Source organism: Atractosteus spatula, chromosome 9, assembly GCF_055471065.1.
Source record: "Atractosteus spatula isolate fAtrSpa1 chromosome 9, fAtrSpa1.hap1, whole genome shotgun sequence".
In the NCBI taxonomy this organism is placed as follows: Eukaryota; Metazoa; Chordata; class Actinopteri; order Semionotiformes; family Lepisosteidae; genus Atractosteus; species Atractosteus spatula.
The window spans coordinates 41,001,803-41,026,169 of NC_142714.1; the positions used below are offsets into that span (position 1 = coordinate 41,001,803).

The 24,367-nt window shown below is 39.4% G+C and overlaps 1 protein-coding gene across 5 annotated transcripts in view; it reads left to right on the plus strand.

The window, feature by feature from the left end:
* The window catches only part of dacha (dachshund a), a 228,444-nt gene that overhangs the window by 94,788 nt on the left and 109,289 nt on the right, over positions 1-24,367 (plus strand). For all 5 annotated transcript variants that reach the window (XM_088925513.1, XM_088925512.1, XM_088925515.1 and 2 more), the window contains exon 2: positions 5,762-5,877. In XM_088925513.1, the coding sequence (XP_088781639.1) occupies positions 5,762-5,877 (116 nt within the window). The remainder of the gene's footprint in view (positions 1-5,761; positions 5,878-24,367) is intronic.

A 24,367-nucleotide genomic window follows, 5' to 3' on the forward strand; every position in this document is an offset into this window, starting at 1 on the left:
GCGGTTTGGAAACCTTTGAAAAGAACTATGTAAATACCAATAATTACCCAAGCAGACAAAAATAAACACACAGCTCTGTCCGCAGAAACTTTCTGTAAGAATTTGCACTAGATTGTTAAAGTTGGCTCGGTTGGGAACTTGGAAGGGGGGGAAGCAACGGCAGACTGAAAAATTGCCTTGGGCCTGTTCAAGGCTTGGGCGATTCTTTTGGAGTTAATTCGCCTCACAATACAGTGGCAAAACCTACCGAGCAGCCGACAGGCCGAGCTCAATAACCTGGCAAAGCCAGACTGGGCTCTTCAGAGAGCAGGGGATTAAATGAGTTGCTGAATTTGCAGGATGCTTCAGCGATGTCCAGATCCTCTTTGTACAAGGCTACGATTGAGTGGTCGGCTGGAAGGCGAATGGGGAGTTCTGCAGAGGGAGAAAAGTGGGAGGATATCACAATGCACACAGGTTAACAGAAAAAAAATCAAAGCCGCCATGGCAAATGAAACATTAATCCCAACTTTTTTTTTTTTTTAGCTGTGGGCATGTGTGCAATTTTGTTTAATGAAGTTTTAATTATGTTGGCTAATCTTAATATGCTTTCCACTTTCTCTTTTTCTTTTTGGTGCATTTTCCTCTGAAGGCCTTTTGGCATTCGGCGCTGGTAGGAATTTCAAGAGATTTTTGAAATGTTTGTTTGGCACAACAGAACGCTGGCAAGAGCTGTCCTTTTAAGTTGCAAAAAAAAATATCCTTTTGGTGTGGTCGAGTGGACTGTATCTTCAAACAAACACACGCTCCTTTCAAGAGTCGGAAAAAGAGGAACACTTGATTACAGCTTGAAGGTGTAAGGACAAGTTTAGAACAGCTTTGATTTTAATAGAGCGGATGCACATGGTTACCTCCTTAATATGGCGTAGCTGATGCTGATATATAATTTATATATTGATTTGCAGTGCTAGAGATAGCTTGAAGAAAGGTGTTATTGTATAATATATCTGTAATGCCTTTATTGAATTGAACCCTGATGAAGTCAGCATGTGTTCATGACATATCCCAGCTACTCTTGCTATTTCTCATATTCTGCATGAATTTAGGGCGGTTAATAATAAAGTGACTTTAGACAGAGCTGGGAGGAACACCTTTCACATAAAGTCCCTGATTTCTTATTGGAGGTTTGAAGATTTAGTCAGACGGCTTCTTGCATCTTTCTCTGTGAATGTGATTTACTGCAAAAACTCTCCTCAGATAAAATAACGTATTAATGTTTTTCTCCAACAGCAATCTGTTTTCGGTTACAATGCAACATTCTTCATTCTGTCTTTCTTTCATAAGTAGAGGGCACATTTTTTTACTTGGCCTTATTATGGACAGAGTATGGGAGACAATGTCTTATGAATTGAAAAACCTTATAGAACAGCCAAGAAGAGACTGTTCTTCCTTATCTCAGTATTTATCATATTACAATATTGTACATCTCCCCACACTCCTCTTCACCGAACTTTAGCAGCCAGCCCAAGGTAAACAAAGAGGGACAGATGAAAAGGAACATTATTTTTGGAAATAAAATATCACCAGAGATAAAGTTCTGGCTCACCCTTAAACTCAGTAGGACAGTTTCCGCAACAGTCTCTGGGCATTTACTGTTTTATCTGTGGAAGTGTTTGACCTGGGTGATCCAAGCTTCCCAAGGGGCTGTGCACCAAAACACATAAACAATAAAGAAAAAGATAGATGAATAAAAGCCCTAGCAATTCACTGCGCACGAAGTCTATGAAGTCCAATAAAACTGCATTTGCTTGTTCATATACTGCAGTTAATAACATGAGGGTTCCAGTTACAGGCTACAGCAACCACAAATGTGATTAATGCTGATTGCTCTTTTTACATGTCTGCCGTTAATTGGATTAGAAATGTAGCAGAGTGTGTTCGGGGCGCAGATTGGTTTGCCATCAACAAGTCACGGGGTGTCGGGTTGCTAGGGGGTAATAATAACGCGTCTCGCCTAGGTGACGCCGGGGGGTCAAGTAAAGTTTAACTACCATCCGAATTGTGTGCCATTCAGTATCGAATGCAAACCTAATTGGATGATTGAATTTGTTTAATACCGTATCTGTTGCTGGAAATTAAGGCCGGTCATCAATAGGCTAGCAATGGGGGAATGTACGCAGCTGTAGATACAGTTGAGACAAATTGCCCAGCTTGTAGCAGGGGCTAGTGATGCTGATACATATTATTTCAGCTGTTTGTGTTCATGTGTTCTGTTAGGACAGACGTGTCCCTTCTGGGTTTTGGGGGGCTCCCGTTTGAGTGAGGAACAGTTAGAGGTGTTTTTTTTGTCCATTTTGTATGTAAATACCCTGTTTTGTAGGCACTTGGGTGCTATGGGTTATTTTTGGTTATTGTTCTCCCTGACTTGAACACCTCGTTTGCTTAATTAATTACAGCCATTAAACACTGTTTTGGATATCTGGATACTGCTGTGGCTTTCAAGGGCTCAGGTCGAAGGAATGCTGCTCTGAAGAGAAAACTGTCACCTAGCCGATAAAACTTTTGAGGTGGTTTCATTAAAGACCTTCATAGCTGTTTTCGTGACTTTCCATTAATGTGGCAAATGTAGTTCTAGAGGAGGTGTGAAAAGTTGTTATACTTGAAACAGCACAAAAAATTGGACATCTTGGTGCCCAGTTACAGCAAAAGGAATTATAGGCGTTGCCTTTGTTGATTTTGGTTTTGTTAGTTTACTGTAGTTCAGGCAAGAGCTGCTGTTTTCTGACAATACATTGTTTCTCAAGCAATAGGTAAATTGAATTTAAAAAATTGAGGTTGGAAAAAGTATTGTAGGTGTTATAAACATCTTAGGATGTTTGGCTCATTGCTAAGGGAGATTAGAAGAAGGCTGGTAGAGAAGAGGAAGTGGATTAAGAACAAAAGATGGAGGGCAGGAGAAGAATAGCATCATGTTGGGGCGGTGTGGATGCTCTGTGGCTAAGGATCTGTGCCTGTGGCTGTAAGGTTGCCGGTTTGTATCCTGCGGCTGGCAGAGGAATTGGCTCAGGCTCTGTTGGACCCCTGAGCAAGGCCCCTAAACCCAAGAGCTCCAGGAGTGCTGTTTAAATGGCTGACCCTGCCCTCTGACCCCAAGCTTCTCTCTGTGTCTGTGTGTCTCATGGAGAGCAGGTTGGGGTATGCAAAAAAGAGAAACTCCTCATAAAAGAAATTGTATATGGCCAATAAAGTGATTTTATCTCTTCTTATGTTGTAACCCTGAAAATGTAAGAAGAAAAAAAGTACAATGGCTCTCCTGAGTGGCACAACCAGTAAATGCTGAAAGGGCCCAGTATTATAGTCCCCATGAGTTTGTGCGTGATGTTGTTATCTGAAAGCGACTGGGACTTCTCAATGGACGGTCATCCAAGTGCAGTTAGATACTAAGTGAACTTGAATCGTCCATCTTAACCTCAACTGTGTGCATGACTGCCACCACCAGAGGGCACTGTTCTTATCTGTGGCATCTGTGAGTGTGTGGTGCTATCTGTGAGAAATGTTATGCAAACCCTTCTATGGTCATATGTTGATCATTGTAATTATAGACTAGCACAAGCCTGTAGAAATATATAAATGGTGGTCCTGGTGGAGAACTTATTCTCTTTAAAGTAGTGTCCTTCATATGAGCTTCACTGGGCATGCAGGCAACGAGAGCACTGGCGTGACATGTCACTGGATTACATAATGAAATGGTTTTGTTCTAATGGCAGCATAGTGTTTGGAAAATGGATTCTTTTCATTTTTTTTCCTTGTGTCCATCCAGATTTTCTTGCAGTCTTGTTCTCAGTTCAGTTCAGCTTGTCCTTTTTATCTTTCAAAATAAAGGGGCAGGCACTGAAGCTGTCACCTCCAGAGAATTGTCGCTGCCTTTTTCATGTTAGGTCCAACTGTACATCTGAAGGTTTCTATTCATTTATTGTTTCTTATCAGAATCACTTAGTGTAAGTGTGTTGCAGTCTTGTGTATTTATTCAAACGTACCGTAACTACAAAAATCCTTCCATTTCTCTTGCACCCTTGTGCTGGATACAATCCAGTAACTTACAGTCCTAAGCTGGCACATTGCTGTTTGAGCTGTTTCTTTTTTCTTTTTGTTTCTAGTCCCAGCTGTGTAGTCCTGTTTGTGACATTATCAGGCTTTGAAGAAAAAGCAGAGCTCTATCTGTTGAGCTACAAAAAAGCAAAAAATAAATTGCTTCAAATACACTTCTAACATTGTCTCAAGTATAAAGTACTGCCAAGAAACAAAACATTCCCAGTATGCATTGCAGTTGGGAAAGCTTGTGATAATACCTCTCTAAACCTGTATAATTTATGGTTGATAATATTATTATTATATTTAATTTGCTTTCCTCCTCTGGAAGGAGGTGTCTACCTTAATATTCATCATAAAACAGAACTTTGTGTTCTGTTAAACTGCTGCTATTAAAAATGTAACAGAAAATGCTGGTCAACCAGACTGTGTGGCGTTTTATTCAATTTTCTGCATTGTGAACATTTAGGGGTGTCAGACTAGAGAGAAATAAAGGAAGGAAAGACAAAAGCTGTCAGCTGTCAGAAACTGTTGTGTCTGAAGCAGATCTCCCAGTTAAGACACATATGCAGGCAAAGTACAACGCAGCTCAAAGACCAATGGACCCACAGCAGCTTTGATGTTGCTGCATGTAGTTGTTGTTTAAAACCTTGTTTGGTTCTAAAGAAGAGGGGTAAAATATATGATTCAGAGTCAGTTGGCATATACCTTGGAACAGTTCAGCCTCAGAGTGGGGGGTGGGGGGAGGATTATTGTCTCTGGAAATTGCCAGAAATGTCTGAAAAGCAAGTACCTGAGGCTTTGCCGTTTTACTTTGTTCTCTCTTGATAATACTGGCTTTTTGAGGCAAAGGAACTGTGGGTATAATGGACAGAGAAATAGAAGGGTCACATTGGCTTATCTAGAAGATACATGACTTGTATACATTAGTCCTGAAATAGCAATAACATTTAAACTCCCTCTCTTGGTTTCTGGCCTAATGATAATGGGACCTTATTTACCAGGTCATAAGTCATTTCAGAACTTGAAGCTGGATGCTTAAAAATTCACTGAACAATTCAAGAATATAGCAGGATGGGAGGCCTGGGTATTGGAACAAGAACAATATTAAATCAACTTGCAAAATTTCAAAATTCTTTAATATTTCAGGGTGTTTTGTTCTTTTAGCCATTGGTATTTATAGAAAACAGGATATAGGATGACTTTGCTGGTTTTTGTGTAGCATAAACAAATCTATTACCCCAAACCAAATCAGTTGGAACATTTTGAATGTTTCTTTGTAAAAACAAAAGCAGCTTTTGAACATGTTTTTTAGGTCCCAGTCAGGCATTGCTTATGTGAGGCTTATGATATCTATATGTATAGAGTATACACTACTCATTGGAATAGCATGTCTTGTTTGCAACTGCAGGAAGGTATTCCCATGTAACTGTTTCAACAAACGAAGGGTGAGCAGTGGTATAGTGGGATACATTTCACCTTAGGCACCTTTCCTGCTTTTTTTCCGTGCTTGTTCATAGCTGACCGATCAGACAACTGGGGAGATAAATGGTCTGAGAGAGCAGAAGCGGCAAAGCTTCCTGTTCAAAAGAAAGGAATTGCTTAGGGACTGAAGCTAAGGCAGCACGCGGCCTGGTGTCACATTCAGCAGCGACGCGTGTTACAAGGTCTCTCTCTCTTTGTTTCCGTGCAGCTCCAGACCGGGCCGACCCCCGAAACGCTCCCTGGGCGTGGCCATGCAGGAGAACTCCCGCCTGCTGCCCCACAGCGTGCACGGTCTTTTATCGCCGAGCCTCATCTCCCCGTCAGGTAATGAAATCTCTCACATCATCAGTGCTCGCTTTGTCGCGTGCTTGGCTTGGAATGAACTAATATTGATTCAGCTGACTTGTCCTTCAGAGTCTGTCTCTGTGCCACACCAGAGGTTACAATATTGGATTTTCATTTTTATTTTGGTTTATGTGCTTATATACATTACGATATATTTATATAAACGCAATAACATTCAATCTATTTAACCACTCCTAATAGATAATATACATAAGGTGTATATTGTATTCACATGGACACATATGTAATTTAATTGCCTTGAAAATATCACATTTACACTGTTAGGCTCGTCCTGGCGAGCTAGCATTGGCATGGCAACCAGACCCTGCTCCACCCACCTGTCACTCAGCACTGGTTGCCACGGAAACCATCTGACAGGAGACCCGGATCACCTGGAGGCAGTTACCATCTCACCTGTCTGGGTGATTCAGGGCTGCGCACACTCTGCCTAGGGCTCTATTACAGAGTTTAGACCCTGAGTCTCTGTATCCCCAAGCTCGTTCTTTAGCTTTGTCTCCCATGCTTTGCCTTAGATTCCTGACCTTGTTTTGTTCTCTTAACTGCGATTCCTGGATCTCCCCCTGGCTTTGTTTACATCTCCCCATGTGTGACCCCGATCTGCAGTGCTATGATTTCATATTTGCCTGACCTCCCCACCTGATTTGACCCCGATGCTTGTTGCCACCACCGCCTGCTACCCTCCTGGCTACACCTCCACCTCGCCTGCGGCTGGAGTATCATCCCTCTGCCTGTGTATCATCCCACTACTGCCACTGTCAGCACCCTGCCTGTAGTTCCCCTGGGTTTTATCCAGCCCAGCAAGTGTTTCTCCCATAGAGCTCCTGACCCACTGCTAGTCCCATGAATAGCTGGATCATTACATACATCTATTAAATATGTATGGCTTTGAGAAATTTTCCAACTTTGCGTGAAGTTTTCTTGCATGAAGTAAAGGGGAGTTTTTATCTTTCATTTCCCAGCTGAGCATGTAGCATTATTACATAAAATATTCTAAAAATGCCAGGGAATTTGCTTTGATTTTAGGTTTTCTTGATTTTCACAAAGTCTGCTGATTTTCTAAATTTGGGGTTGAATTGTGTGAGAAGATACTGATTTTGTTTTCATCTGCACTCCTTACGTTCGAAGGAAACATTTGTATTACTAATTAATCATGGGGTGGCAGGTGATTTTTCGTTAAGACTAATCTATCCTTCCTGTCATTCTGTCTGGTCTTCTGCCCCCATCTGTCTCAGCAACAGCTTAATTTTATGACTGAAGAGGAAACTGGTAGTACAATTGATGTGGCTTCCATTGAAACGCAAACCTCCATTTTTATTAAAAAAACAGTTGTGTTTTCAACATTCTAAATTGGGAAGCTGAGAAGAAGTGGCTTTGCAACAACATCCAGAATTCTCTCCTGGTGGAACAATGTCCTCAGGTCAGCAGCATGTTCATTTAGCTGGGAATTTCCATAAGATCCTTATCAAGAAATTCACACTTTACCATTAAATAATGCACTTTTAAATTCCAGTCTTTTAACTAGAAACTTAAAAAAGTTAAAAAGTTCAACTTCAGCGGGACTAGAAATATACATGTTGACATGAGAAAATGTCAACATACTGTGGCTGTGTATTCAGATTGTTCAGAATTTAATGTAGTTCATGCACATATCTTTTTATTCCTTTTAAAAATAAATTGTTAGAAATCATCTGTAGTACTTCATTTTAGGATTTAGTTTGATTTTCATTAATTTAAATTTTATTTTCAATGTTTTGGTATGTAAATCCTAGTCTCCTTGTTTGGATCACCTGTGCACTGGTCTTCTGTTCCATAACAGAGCTGAATCTATGTTCTTCAGGATACATGTGTCCAGTGTGATTTTCTTATGTTATGCCTGTTGACATTGACAGTCAATAGGATCATATGCAAATGATACTGTTGCATTCACAGGTCATGTGTTGTGTGAGTGTGTCTACTGTATGTGCAGCTGGTGGTTATATGAGAACTGCATGATTAAAGTTTGTTGGGTCCCAGATTGGTGGATGATTTTAAGCAGGAATCTTTATAGGCCAAATGATTCACCTTATAACTCCACTGACAATCAGGAAAAATGGTCCGCTTCTACTGGGAGACCTGGGCTCCAAATGAGCAGGTCAGCATCTTTTGGTGACCTGGCTGGCCAGGTGAATTAAGAATGAACCCGGAGCACTTCCTTCTTGATGTGCACTCTTTATGTGCTGATAGCCTTTTACTGATCCCACGAGAGTACAGCCATGAAACTTTTTCATAACAATTCTGCTTCTGCTAGTTTGAAATTCTTGTTATTATTTTGCAGTTAAAAATTATACATGCTAAGAATCCAATTGTCAAATTCACCTCAAATATCCAGTAGCCTTTGTTATTAGCGTAAAATTGACTTCTTCAAGTAGTATGTATGAAGTTAGATAAGCGTAGTAACAGGATGTGTTATTCATTTATCATTTTAGCAAAATGAAAACAAATGTTTGTATGGGATGATGACTGCATTCACACAACACAATAACACAAATCCAAAGGCTTTTTCTAACCTCTTGAGGGCAGATAAAAGCTTTTAACCAGACTAAAGCTGTGCTCATACCTGAAAAGGTATTCATTTTGCAGTAAAACCTAACTCAGTTCTAGAATTGTGGCTCAGTTATAATCCAGGAAGGCTGTAAAGGTGAAGAATGGAAGGAGCGATGCACAGTTGTGAGGTCAGCTCTATTTGTGACAGGCTGGCAGTTCCAGGGGCACTGGAGAGAAAAACAAAGGTGAAGGAGAGGGTGATGCACGGGTGGAGAGTCTTGGAGAGTGTGGACAAAACAGAGCAAGACTGTGGGCTGGGAAGGAATGGGATGGGAAAGGCTGAGTACCTGTCGTCAATAAAAACAGAGAAGCACAGCTGGAGAGCATTGAATCAGCTGATCCATTAGAAAGCTTAGAAGGAGGACTGGTTATGATGGACATATTCGATCTGCCTAAATGAGGAAGATAGAAGGGTAGGACAGGCTTTTTTCAAATTTGAGTCGTCACTGAAGTAGCGCATGATACTTTCCCTGAGCTGAAACAGAATGATTAGGAGTACATTTCTAAAATAAGGAGTTTGAGGCATGGGGTGACAAGAGGACGTGAATCTTTGTATATAAGAGCGAATTATTTCTTGACATGCATTTTTTTTATTTCTGTATAGTAAAGGGATTACATCAACTACTGTTGCTTTCCATGAGTTTGTCTTTCCATCATTTCTTTTCGGAATCTCTGCAGCTATATTCTTATTCAGGCCAAAAGCTTTTATCTTTATCCTGCAATGAGCCATTCCCTATTTATTTAAAGACACAAATCTGAAGTTCCTATGGAGAAGAATTCTTTTGCTAAAGAGAAATGTTCATACTTGTTTGAAGGATTTGAATGACTTTATCTTGAATGACTTAGCATAGCAATAATTGTGCCTGCAAGATCACCTCCAAAGCATAACAGAATTCATCTAATTTATTTTGTTGCTATGTAGTTTTTAATATATTAATTAATCCAAGAGTGTATCTTGTTCTCTGCATTTGCTTTATTCTATAGGAAAGCTTTTAGAGTCCCATACTAAACCAATAATGCATTTTTAAGCATTATGACATTTTTGTCTCATTAGGAGACAGCATAAGAACCATTTTCCATCTTTATTTACATATTTTTAATTCTATGAAATATAAGCTTTTTTTATTGTGGCTTGTATTTCTACATATTGTTGTGTATACTCCAATACAATATAATGGGGACTCTGTAGCCAAAATAGAAACTGCAATGCTAAGTCTTCACTGAACTTAAAAAAGAAGTCCTGTTCTCCAAAGTATTTTTCAGTTGCATTGACAGAAATGTTGTATCTCACTGCAGAGCGAAACCAATAACGTGTCTGGAGGGGAATTCTGTTTATACTTTTAGGCCTGTAAAACATGATTCTTCACTTGTTGTAGAGCTGTTGTGGGAGAGAGAGCAGTACTGTAAAATGGAATCAATTTAGGTCAAAGAGATGCACTGCTGTGAAATTGTGGAACTCTTTCTCTAACTGAAGTGCAACAGCTCTTAACTATTGTTGCAGGAGACTAGGAGTCCCCCTATTATTAGTACTCTCTCTCTGCCCTAATGATATTCACATAGAGTAAAGCATTGCAGAAACTAGCAGGAGAAAGCCTTGGCTCATTATTAGTTTTGGGCAACCTGTGTGCCTTGGAAATGCAGAGTGTGGCCCCAAGATATTGCTTACACTCTACTCAAAGTACTTCCCACTATCACCTCTTCCAGCAGCAACCTTAGCTTTCCCAGGAGGCCCCCCGTCCAGGTACTGACCAGGCTCACACCTGCTTGGTTCAGTGGATTGCCAGTTGTGAGTTTCAGGGTGATATAGCTCCTGGCTATATATTCCCAGAAAGCAATATACTATCCATTTTAATGAGGCACTGTCAAAACAGCTTACCCATAGAATGCTACGTATATGCATTAAGAACATTTTTTTTTTGCAAATTATTGTACAGTACATTCTTTAGTTGGGACTGTGCTGTGATCCAACCCTCAAGGCTGCCTCTACCCATTATACATTGCCCACTCTGTGTGACTTTCCAGAATTGAAAGGGTTTACTTTTGTTTTCATTTCGGCAGACAAAAAGTAGAGGAAGTGACTCCTATTTAAATCCTGGAAAGCCGAGGTCTTAACTACCTGAACCCACAAATTATATGTGTTCAGGACTGCCTGTTGATTTCATTCTGTAGCCTATTGGCAGGAATCTATGCTAGGGTGGAACGTTGAAGTACTAAATCACCTACTGTAAATGTGTTTGGTCATCAGGCAGGGCCTCGACATCACCATCCTTATTGTTCACTGTGATAGTGTTGGCCTTGGAGCATCAGTTCAACAATTTCTGCAAACTATAAAAGTATAAAATTGCCCAGTAGACTTACCTCAGTAGGCACACGTTTAAATAAGTGCATGAATCTGAAAACTAGCTTTTCTGTGAAGAATAGACGCTGGTGAAAGGTTCTCCATAGACACTAGAAAAATGGCCCTGTGAAAGTCTTGTGTATATTTTCATTTTCCTTTACGGGCTTTAATGCTTCATGTTTTTTCCAGACTGTTGACAAGTAGAGCAATAAATGTTAATTTTTCAAGATCAGTTTGAATCCACTGCTGTGAATTAAACACAACTAAGTGGGGAAAAAAATCTGGAAAGGGACCAGTGATCCTAAACCCTTCAAAAACAAAAGGATGCCTAAATGAAAACACCTGCTTCAAACCCCCCCTTGTCATACCTGCTGCTGTATGGTTGAAATTCTTTCCACACTACATCACTTGCCTCTGACTCTTGGCCTTGGCCTGATTATGTCTTTTCTTTTCCATTATAGAGTTTTAAACATTAAGGTGTGCTCAGGCCTGTTCGCTTGTGTATGTTTTCAGTTGATTGTAGTGTGTGTCCCTGTCTCCTTAACCACCAGGTGGGTTTTCTGCTCTCCTTTCTCTGCTTGACTACCCCATAGTGACTTGTGTGATGTATAAGGCTAATAAATTAATATGATGGAGTTAATGAGAAGTACAAGTGTTGCCAAACTGCACTGGTCCAGCTCTAATGGTGCTGTGACTTCCGTGTGCAAACTCTCCCAACTCCGAGAGGAGACTTGCTTCCCAGCAACTGTGACTTTGATAAATGACGCATCCCACTGTGCTCTGCATTCCATCTGCTCCGTCCCCTAAACCAAACCTAGAGAGAATTGCTCTATCAAACAAGCGGCGTTTCATACTGACAAATTGTTTTTAACTGTTGTGTTTTGCTTTTGCTTTTTTTTCCGTGTGTCACCCCTCAACTGTCTGTTTTTTTTTATTAAAAAAGTTACCTGTAGCATTTTGTCTCTCAGTCTCAGTATTAATGAAGGGCCACGAGGATTATTTCTTGTGTGTGGGTACTCAGGAGAAAAGTAAATGAAACATCTTTTGAGTAACTGGCAGAAGAGGTATTGCTGAGAGGTTGCGTGACAAAGTACTTGTGACTACTGTGTTTAGTTCTGCAGTTAATGTACAGTAAACCTTGGGGCTTCCTGAAATTTGGCTGTTAAAGGTTTGTTGGGAACTCAGCTATTAAGGTAGTCAATTGTTCTTTTCATGTGTGTACTATTTAAACCTTACTCTGATTCATTGTCTTACTCTTATCCGTTTGTCACAAATGCCATCTTTGCACAATGTACTTGCAATTTCTTTTTCTTGTGTAAGTGATTGCATGCTGGCAGAATTCATGTGAATAGGGTACAATTTAGGATATACTGTAAGTGACTATGTCTCAACACGGTATTTTACTAGGAAACTGTTTTCTCTGAAGGCGAAGGTCCGGTATACCTGTTACTTTCTGGATGGAATTTCTCATAGCAGGACAAAATAAATAGATAAAAATGTGTTGCTTATTCAAATATAATAAGGTTGTACAAAGTAACTGTAGTCCAGAAAAGCCTAAACATTAGCCACACCATACACTGCTTGAAGTATAGAACAGCATTTTATTGTTCAAATACTAATTTAAAATAATTGTTGCCAATTACGTCAATTTATTAAATTTGGTTTTAAAGTTAGAAAAGAATAAGTTATCACCTATATTCAAAGTGCGTTGGCTGTTAAGCTTGGTATTTTAATCTGGGAAGCCAAGTCATGGTTAAACCTTTTAATTCTAATAATAATAATAATAATAATAATAATAATAATAATAATAATAATATGACTTTAACCCACAGCTACTGCATCAGTCCTGAAACTTGATTCCTTGCATTTGTACTGTACAGTGCTTTGCATTTCAAAAGTTGGATAGCAAAGCATCTTGCCTAAGCCCCTACACTCATGACTGACAGGTTTTGCGTCTCTGTTGGCAGACACAACTGCTATACCTTGAGTGAGATACTTTACACCAGTTCCTCTAGGTCACCCAGCTGTATAAGTGGGGACCAGCATTGCTTGGGGGGTAATTCTTTTAATGTACAGGGGGAGTCGCATGTTCTCTCATCCGCTTAACACTGGAAACCTGGTTGAGCTCTAGCCCGATGAGCTGCTGTGGTTCTGGTGTGGACTTTGCCTTTAATCCTAACATGCTTTATGTATAGGAGAGGACCCATTTCATCCACCAATGAAGTGCAGCACCAACTTTTGTGATGAGCTGCAGCGTATCATGAGGAGAAGTAAGAAGTTACTGCGTTTCACCAATTGAATTTGATTAATTAGATCAGATAGTGCAAAGCCCACACTGAAATTTAGCCAGGGAAATTTAGTTAATGCTCCTAATTTTATGTTAGATTAAACCTCAATCTGCTTTGTTCTTTCCACCCCCAACTCTTTGTGTAAAGACATGCGTTCTGTTCTCTGTCCTAAATAAATTCAATTGCAACCCTAAATTGCAATTGTGACCTTGTGTTGTTGTTTTTCTACTGCGTTGTGAATAGTCCCCTGATTTCACACTATTTACACTATTTATTTGATGTTTTTGGATTCAACTACCTGAGAGCAGGAATTATTTTTATTGCTTGTTCTAAGGCTAAAATATTGTTTTTGTGTTGTGGTTACCAGAACGGAACACAATAATGTAAATGAGGTCTTTCTAGTGCATTGTAAAATTTGAGCATAAGTTTGCACTTTCTGCTGTATACCAAATTATTCTGTTTATCTGTCATTGCTTCCCGCATTGTTTTTGATCAGGACATCAGGAAATAGAAGTCCTAACTATATAAATCCATTGTAGACCTCATAGCATAAACATCCAGATCTCTTTCATGTGTAGCTTTCTGTAGCTTAGAATTCCCAGTGTGACATGTTCATACTACCTGTATGGATCACTTTGCACTTGTTAAAGTTAAATTTTCCAATGTGTGAACCCTATCACTGCCAAATTCTTTTTGTTTACCAGTCCTGGATCTGTGTGTATACATTACCTTTTATTCCTTTTTTAATGCTTTACCTTTTAACATTATAAAAAGTCTTCTGGAAATCTAATTATATCATATTATGTACTAAACCCTACTAACTTGCTAATTGTTAGTAGGTGAGTTAAACAACACATTGCCTTCATATTTTCCAGAATAGACAAAACAAATGTATTTTTTTTACAATTCTCTTAGTTTAGCACTGTCATTATCAAAGCTTTACCATCCAGCCTCCTATATTTAATTGGGTACAGCATTGTGATTCTGACAGTGACCTCTTAACTTCACTTATGGGGCTACAAATGTGCAGGAACTTGATAAGCAAAACGGGATTGCTGGTGTATAATAAGCCAAAGATTTCCCAGGTTTTCATGTTGCCCTCAGTCAGCTTGTAATGCATGAAAGATTTGAACTGGCTATCTTTGGGGTGTAGAGTTCATATGGGAGCTTTTACCTAGTGCTTCATTTGGGAAGCACCAAGTAAATTATAATTTTCTATTAAAAAGTTCAAAAGAGAAACCTGAATATGTCCACATGGTTCTGCTTTCATTTGCTAGATACTGAAAGCAAGCTGGTAATGTCATATAGTATGTAACAATGACATTAGACAGTACAGCTTTCGTAATGACGTCTGCTCATAATTCCACAATGCTATACCTATGGTATTTCATCATCCTGTCAGCTCAGACAAAATAAAATTATTAAACTGAAATAGGTAAAAACTTTTTTGTCTTAAAGATGTGTGGGGGAGAGATTTTGTAACAGGTGTAAACAATGGAAGAAAGTGACATAACTGAAAATGACTTCACATGTGCTGAGGGATTCATCTGGCCCGATTTTCTAGAAGAGTGTTGGCTAACATTACATGACAAATACAGAATTATCGACCTGTGCGACCATTATAATAGGAGAATTCTCCCAGTACCCGGAGATTAAACTGTTCCAGTCTTACACTATAGGAACTAAATGGCGAAATGTTGATGTCTTCAATATTGTATTGATTTTGTGATGGAATGTGTGAAACTGTCAATGATTTTCTAATGTATCAGAGGCTGTTAGGTATGTATACAAAATATAATATACCGGTAATGGTGACGATAATAACCCTACTAATAAAAATTACATTTTCAAAGTTTGATATAATAACCATAAACGTATCTGAAATCTGGCTGAATGTTTTCTATGAATAACAGCTGAACAAGGTACTTCTAAAATCTCAATTTATATGTGTTCCTAATGATGCTTAGCAGAAACGATCACCAACACCTTCAGTGTTTTAAGTGTTACTGTTGTTAATTGAATAAACAATCTATCAGTTATACAACACAGAAGCATGGAAGGCACCACACTGGCATTCTTCTGAAGGGGTTAACTTTGTGGTAACGTAAGTTTGATTAAATAAATCATGGAAGCCGGTTTCGTGACATATGGACTGCAGCGCTCATCCGGCATATTAATCAGCCCACTTTGAGGAAGAAGTGCCACTTCCATGCGGTGTGCAGTTGGCTACTGTAAAGAACACAGCTATCGCGATCCAGACAATTTAGAACCAGGATAGCCCACAATTTTGATCCTTGAGAATCCTTCCCCATAGGATTGTTAAATGCCCACATTTTTCATCTTTCAAAAATATTAATTGTGCATTAATTGCAGTCGTTTCCTTTTGATGAGAGGTTTTGTTTGATAAATTTTGTAAATCTATAGTTCGGTCCCACCTCGTTTCTTGTAGAAAATGTATTTAAACCGGAGAAATCCATGGCACTTCTGTGATGTATAACCTGCAGCAGCTTTGGTAAATTTCTCATTTCTTTTTGCTTTCTCTGAGAAAACTTTAAAGACTGCATTCTCTTATTTTATAAAATTGAACTAAAACGTCCCATATGAGTTTCAAAAGCTAGTGCTGAAAACGCAGTGCTGCTGAGACCTGAGACAGTTGTGTAGCGGAATACAGAATATGGACATGAAAGCTTTGAGCACTGCTACACACGCATTGTGCTCTGAGCACAGATGACAAGGAGGATGTCAGGCAGTAATCATGTCATGAACGACCTTGGTGAATATTGTCAGCCCTTCTGTGACATCAGCTCAATAGGTTTCAGAAGGGCTGTATTTTCGAAAAACACCTTCTATACTTTTTTTCAGACTTAAATACCATTTATGGGTTTTTTTATTTTACACTTTAATTTTAATCGGACCATCTACTGCTAGGTCAATTGGTTTCTGGGAAAACTGTGCGAGTGCATGTCTGTTTGTGTCTGTGTGTGCCCTGTGTGATGGTTTTGCATTCTGTCCAGGGTGTCCCCTGCCTTTTTCCCAGTGCTTGGAGTGATAGGTTCCGGCACCCACTGACCCTGAATTAGATGAAGCAGTTAGAATATGGAGTGATGAATTTAATCTCCATATTTTGTTCAGGATACAATGAACAGTTTCCTTTTTTTACCAAACACAAGAAAGAGGTGAACATCTCTCTTTCACAGAGGAACGGATTCTTCCAAATACAGCGATGGTGTTCAATCCCCTGACCAATCAAATATCAGTCTGATATACAGTAGATTAGTATTTAAGAGTGTTAATTGTGCAAAGGTCTCCATCAGGTGACTAAATTTCCAAGCTTCCTGTCTGGCTGTGCATAAAGCCATTGGTCAAGAACACCAGATCCCTCACAAAGAAATGTGCTGAATAAATGCTTTTTTGTTGTGACCCTTTGATGCAGCCAACACAACCAATTTACTATAAAGAAACACATAATCAAATGAATCAGTAAATTGTATTAGATGGGGCAATTGTGTCCTTGCTGACAAGAGGAACCTTTTTAAAGTTGATTTGAAGTGAGATTGAAGAGGTGCAGTATAATGAGATATTATGACACTGAGTAAACCTTCTCCTGTGTTTTTAGGTTTTTAAAGGCTACTTTCCCTGCAAAGAAAATGTTAATTCTCTCTTTTGTTTTCATTGACAAAACAGCAAACAGTTATGGAATGTCTTTAATCGTTTCATGGATGGTCCGCAGTTTCAAAGCACGGCAGCCATACTGTATTGGAGAAATGTTTAGCCTCTTGCTCCACTACGTTTTTAGGAATCCAGACCTTGTATGGTGCAAATGTGATTGTATTTTAAGGTTTTTCAATTTTCTAGACTAACAGCTATATATTAAGGAGCTTCGTATCTGGTATCAAGTATAGTTTAAGACAGATGTAAGAAAGCAGTTTCTTGTTTTTGTAACTCTGATTAAAGAAAAATTCAGAAATTATATCATTGCATTATTATTTTCAGATAGCAATTTAATGTAATGTAGTGTTGCTCAAAATTTACTTTCCAAACCTTAAAACAGACAGCTGCAAGACTGTTTATGTACAGTTCAATTATACATTAACAACATTCCAACAGCCTCTGCTCATGGAAATACCATAAACTGAAAGTCAGGCTTATTTTCTTTGTTTACGAGAACAAACTATAGTTGGCAGTGGGTTGCCACAGATATACAGCAGGTAATAAATTTTGCTGATAAAATGCTGAGACTGAGATGCAAAGCAAGGAATCGCCAGTCCTGAAAGAAAAAAAAAGGAGTTGAGTAGTGGCCTCCATCCTTTTTAATGAAGTTTTTGCGAGTAAACAATTTTTTAATATTCAGGAGTTATGTAGTCTATCATCAAGTGTATTCAGAGCTGTTGCCTGGACCACTTATGAGTTTATATTGCCAAGAGAAATGACAGTGTGTGCTCTGAGGGCATAAAGGCAAAACAGAACTGAAGCAGAGCTCAACAGTGACAGTCAACAGTATGGGGTGCAGGAGAATACGGCAGCAAAAAGTAATTTCTCACTGCACGAATATGTTTCCTCTGCATCAAACCAATCTTTTAAATATCCTTTGCTTTTTTCTTATCTTTTACATTTGGTAACCTCTCGCTGGTGTTCACTTGGGTTTGCAGCAGGTTGAAAATGGAAATGATACCCTAGTAGGCGAAATATAAGTGCTGTCAGATGTTGAGAGGGAAACAAGCCAGTTTGGTGCCTGTTTGTACTGTTTGTTGTTAATTTCACCTAGGAAATTTAGAGACAAAAATCAAAGCACTCAGCACTGGCCAACAGCCCTTTTCAACTCCAAACATGAGTGACGGCATCTCTTACGTCCAAGTGGAAGGTGTGTGCTTCCTTCTTTTCATATTCAAGAGCATCAAAAAATATACATACAAAGGTTTTCACGAACTGACGTTTTTTGTCACTTCTGTTTTAGAGATTATGCTCCTCAGTCGAACTTTGAATTCTTTTGTAAATAGCTGTCTGTATCTTGCTGATCTGTATAATCAAAACAAAAGGCAGCCCAGTTCCTTTACTCTTATCATGCAGACAGCTAGCAACCCTGAAGTACTGTAGACAATCCCCTGCACACACATCCTCAAAAAAAAAGCATTTACTAATATAATAGTTGTAAAATGAAAATCAAACATTGCGGCAATTACAGTTTGCCATGTCTGTTCACTGCTGATTATTACAAATCACAGTAGGGGAATAGTAGTTAATAGCAATTACAGCAATGGAAGGAACAGTTAATTTCTTTAATATCAGTTGTGCTGAAGCCGTCGTTTATCCCACAAGCTCCATGCCTTCTCTTAAGCTATCACAAATTGTCAATTGGTGCGTTATAATATCAATAAATTAATTCCAGATATGAATATTAATTAGGTCTTTTTTCAGGTACAATGCAGTAGGGGTTGGAAGTGTCTCTTGACTTTACTTGCGGCCTTTTTATACATGAACCATTAGCAGCCAGAGACAGCTACAGTACTGTATGTCACTGTTATTAGGGCTGATCAGTGTGGTGTAGCTAACTGACTAGTGGTACAGGTGTATATACTGTATGCATGTTTACAGTATGTGTTTATTTTAATACTGTATATACAGTATATGTGAATGTCACTGGTTTCAGAAGTCAGAAGACACAAGTTAAGTCAACTTCCATCTCCTATAGTGTTGTGATTGGATGAAGAGATACTGTATGGATATTTATACCCATTATTCTGCTGCATTTAACTCCCTCCCTAAACTATAAGAGAATAACTTATCTCTACAGTCTGCCTGCCTACTTCCAGTAGGTCTGTTTGCATGTTGGGGTTGTCTATCTGTCATTCTGTCCTTATTTAACTAATCCTTCTTGGTAACTATTTGTATTATTTTTAGTACAGATGTTGAGACATCAGTAATAAAATACTAAAATGCGTTCATACCAAGCCATCTTCACTCTTTCCGGAAACTCTGGCGGTGCGCAGGAAAGACGCCTCCTCCAGCCCCGTTTCCTCACTCATGCTCTAGGGCTTAAGGAAAGGGGGCGGCCGGTGTTTGCGGTGGATTAGGAGAAATAATCCTCCCAGTGCCACCGCCCCAGCGTTCGCCTCCGGGATGTGGATTAAGGAAATTTGCCATCACAGGATGGATTAGCTCTTGTCGTACACAGCGAGCGAGATGTACCCTATTCAGGCTGCCTGACAGAGGGAGGGACTGAGCTCGGCAGCAGAGGAAGCCAGCCCAGAGGGGTGAGCGGCTGATTCTTATTGTGCCGTTGCACTCCTCCAGCGTCTGCGCGGCCCAGCGCCTGCAAGCCCCTGGGGCTGCAAGGTCAGCCTTCTCCCAGATGAAAAGAGAAGAGAGAAAACACAACGTTTCGGCGGCAAAGCCTTCTTCAGGTGTGAGAAAGACAGGGCAGACGGCAAAGATTAAATAGCACAGAAGAACAAAAGCTGGGAGAGAGGAGGGGCAGAGAGGCCACAGGCCATATTTAATCTTTGCTGTCTGCCCTGTCTTTATCACACCTGAAGAAGGCTCAACAGCCGAAATGTTGTGTTTTCTCCCTTCTCTTTTCTGCTTGGAATAAACCTATTACAAACCTGTTCCTTTGCAGACTACGCATGCTGACCCACCTGAACTACTTCTCCCAGATGCTCTTCCAGCTCCAGGGAGGGTTTTTTTGGAAGTAAAAAAAACTATATTGTATGAAGTATATGTTGTGAGGCCTTTCTCGTAGGGCAGTTGTACCACACTAAGCGGTAAATGCAGGCATCATGCTGTCAACCCCTGCCTATTGGCAGAGTCGGAGATACAGCAGCTTGAACACTTTTAGGCCGGTTTGGTTTTAATTACTTGCCATCGTTTTGAATCCTTTCATTTTATAATTGCAGCAGTAAGAATAATAATTGGCAACCAAGCAGGCACAATTGGACCTCTTCCCTGCAGAATCGGGAGAGGACCTGCTCTGTCAGCGGTTCCAGTTTCAAAGCCAGACTTGTCAACAAGAGAAACCGTGCATGTAGTTGGTGTGGACTTTTTTTTTGGAGTGAGTGTTCCTTCATCGATATGGGTATCTTGTGCATTTACAAAACACTGAAAGAGATTCTGAGAAAACATAGAACTAAAAGTGTCTTATATAACACTTTTAAAATGCAGTATAACTCTTTTGTTATGTGACCTTTTGAAATGAGGCGCTTTCTTTTTTTTTCTCCTGAACAGTATCATAAGCTGTCAGAACATTTGTATTCACTGCTGAAAGGTGCAAGTTTATTTTCTGTGGTTGACCATACTGTATGATGTGTGTACTGTATGTATCTTGCTCATCTGTGCAAAGCCGAGGTTAAGATCATTCTCTTTCATGACGTGGTGTGACATCCACAGCTTACACTGTCACTGGGAGACATGCTCCTGCTCATATTTGTGAAAATGTCTGATTTTGCTTGCAAAGCCAATGATTAAGACTATAAACAAGGGCATCCACTGACACTAAATCTTAGGACTCTCGGCTCATGGACTACAAAAAGCCCTCAAACACTTAGGTTCACTCCTGCTAACTTTGCAACTTGAATGAGCTGAGGTCATGAATTTTAAATGAGCATTCTATTGATGCAACAACTGAACAGCTCAATATCAGGAAGTTGTTATATCAGTGAATCTGATAAATGATTGACACGAACTGAAGGTCATTTCATGCAATTAACACACCTTTACATTATAATGGGATTTCAGTTTGAGTGAAAAATCCTTTGTAAGACAAATGCTGCTTCACAGAGTCCACTAAAAAGGCCCTTTTTGCTTTACATTATTATTAGTTTGGCTGACAGTTTTTTCCAAGGTGACTTACAGTTAAGAGTGGAATCGCAGTATGTAAATTGGAATGTAAAAATGCAGGTTACTGTAAATAAGTAAGAGAGCAATTATAAGTACTGTGTAACAGACTGCAGGATACAGCATAAACTTAAAAACAAATAGGCTCTCAGATAATCATGATACAGTACAGACAAGCACAGCAAATAAGATGCAACCTGCTGCAGCAGTGAAGTGGACAAACTACAGTCATGACTTTTGAGACATGTATTAGAAGAAAGTGTTTTGCAGTGAGCTTGTGTTCTGATCTGCTCCAGTGAGTCCTTCTCAAACAGTACAGTGCTGCTTATGAAGATATGCAAGTGTGAGATGTAAATTAATATACATACAGTATATAAGGTTAACAAAATACATTTTCCTCAGCAAACAGCACAAGCAAAAAGCTGAATTCATTGGGATCTTCTTCAAGAGCTGAATGGGATGACTTCGTCCTTTTTTGGGCTTTAATTTCCAGAAAATATATAGGCTAGCTAGTTCTACAGTAAAAGCAATAAGGTTCTACAAAGTTAATGCTCAGCAATAATGGGAAAAACTAGTGGTAATGGAGCCTCCACCTGCCCCACTTCCATATTCCATGAATACTTATATTTAAGGGTGGGGCTGTGTATAATTAAGTTACACTGAAACAAAGGCCTATATTTGCCAAGAAAAGACAAAGCATTAGAGGTCAGGCTTGAAAGTGTCAGGAAACCTGTGAAAGTATTACCCGGGCTGAGCAAAATATAGATGTTTCCAGATAATTATATCTTTTTCTTCACAGACACATTTCGGTTCAAAGAGGACTTATCAGCTGCACAACTGGGCGCTGGTGTGTCTGTCATCTTACAGCTTTTAAGTATAAAAAAATGCTGTTGAATTGGTTCAAGCTCCTCAGTGATAAAAGGTTTCCAGAACCTTGTTCAGGCTTCACACAAGGTTTTACTGATTCGTTTAGTGACATCAATGATGAGAATTAATGAAGCTCTCCCCCCGTTCCCTACCGATGGCCTTAGGAATTCCATTCTATGGGCTTCAGGTACTCGCCTGTGGCTTGAAGACCAGAGGGTTTCAAGGTTTGAGGGAGTGTGGAACTGGCTACCCAGGATACCCATGTTGTTGAAGCCAATACCCTGGCTTCTATCAAAACATGGCTGGGTGAGATCCTCAGCTTAATTACAGTTACTTAGTTACTAACTACCAAAATATTTAAATGGGCCAAACGCGAGCCTTTCTGATATTACATTTTCAGTGTAAGGTGTGGTGATCATGAAGTTTCACTGGGGGCAGATCGCCCCCACACTTCATTAAAATGTTTAAACAGTTTAACAAGTGAGTTTAACAAAGTGAAGCACACAGCAGACACACTGCTGAAGTTTTCTTACAGGTAATTTCAGTCTGAAGGGTTTCACTCACAGCTCTCATCAGCATCAACATATGTGATCCACATTTTCATTGCCCACATGGAAGATGAAGGCAGAGGAATAAAGCAATACAAAGAAGACACCAGCTTTTAACTCCTCTGGTTAAGAGACCAGGAAAAAAGAAATCATTGTATAAATAAAGGTACAGTATTTTAGAAATAGGAGTCATTATCACATTGCCTTTATTGTTAACTTAGCCACTATGTAAATTACCTTTTACTGCCTACTGTGCTTGTTATGTAGCACAGCATACGTAGACATTTTTTTTAAATGTCAATAATACATCAATAAACTCTTGCTAATATTTTACAAGCAGGCCTAGAAATTTGCTCTCATATGCACATTTTCTACATCAAAGTTCACGATCTGGCACTGCTAATCTGGAATTAAAATGAAAAGGGTGACCTTGTCGAAATTAATAAGTCAGTGCAGAAATGCTCTTTCAACATGTAAAAAGGTTACAGAAAGGTTATCCTTCATCCTAGTCGCCTCCTTCTCCATGTATCTGAGTGATTCCTGAGACACTTTTGCTGAAAAAGCTCAACCCTCTTGCAACAGTGTTAAAAACAAAGTGCCAGGCTGAGTCTGAAGACGTTCAGGCTGCTGTGTGCTGATCTGCAGCCATCAGCTGTGAGCTCTTCTGACAGAAGCAAGATTAATGCCGGGAAGCTCAATTATAAATGTGCACACCCAGTATGGCAGGAACAGGGTCATTCATTGTCTTAATGGGAATTTCATTGACATGCCGTAAATGTGCACAATGTCATTCATACAGTACATCAGCACTTTCAGATGATGTACCATGAAAGGCACTATATAAAATAATTATTATTATTGCTGGATGTGTGTGTGTAGTTAAATGCAAATATGTTGCTTTTTAGAGGTAAAAGTATGGAGCGCTGTTTCGTATGCATGATTTACAACATTTTATTTTACTCATTTGTGAAATGGGTGATTGACCTCCCATGTAGGAAAAATAGTGTAAACAATGCGACAGTTTAATTTAAATGAGAGCTGCAAATACTCTAAGTAAACCATACAGTAGTGCAGCATAAATGCTGTGTGGACACCAGGGACTCCTAGCTTGTAGCCTAAAATGATCAGGTTTCAGAAGCCAGGAAAGTGTTCTTGCTCATTTTTTTGCTCATACCTGCCCCCGTATGGAGACTAGGGATGCTGTGATGTAGGAGGTGCCATCCTTTGAATGAGACCTCAAACACATGATTACTTTGGTCATCAAAGGTTCCCTTAACCATCCTGAAGAGTTTCAATATGGGTTTGCACAGTGTCCAACCTGAAGTTGATCTTTCTCGCGTCTCCACCAGATTTATTGTGAGGCTGCAGTGAAATTCTTCTTCATCTTCTTAATGAATTTTGAGGTTTGAATGATCAGCCGGTCGATTATGGTGGCTGACAGAGAAGAAGAAGTTTTTAAGAAGGCAAATCTGTTGTGAAGTCTAATCAAGGCCTCTCCAGGTACAAAGAGAAGTAAGGCCTTTAATTCTCCATCAGAATTCACACAGGTTTAGGACAGAATGTGCTGGAATCCTTTTAAAGTGCTACAGTATGTACGTCAAGGATTTGTTATTAATTAGAACAACTTATATGAAACAACAACAATAATAATAATGATGATGATGATTGATGTATACTAAAATACCAGGGAGTGTGATACAATCTCATGTGAAATAAGAGTAATGTTCATTACTTAATTCAAGAAAAGTTACGAGACATTGAGGAAGTAGGATTTTTATCGCAAACTGTTGCGATATTGCGATATTTTTCTTTGCCAGATAGTTCTGGCAGGAGTGCTCATTCCTGATTGATCTGACCTGGTCAGAGAAAAGCCATCTTAAACAAACTCAGATTAAGGAAATTGATTATACAGATCTCAAGTCCTGAAGTTTTTTTTTCTCCTGAGAAATGAACCTCATTCAGAATCGTACTTTGGATGCCCAAATTATTCTAAT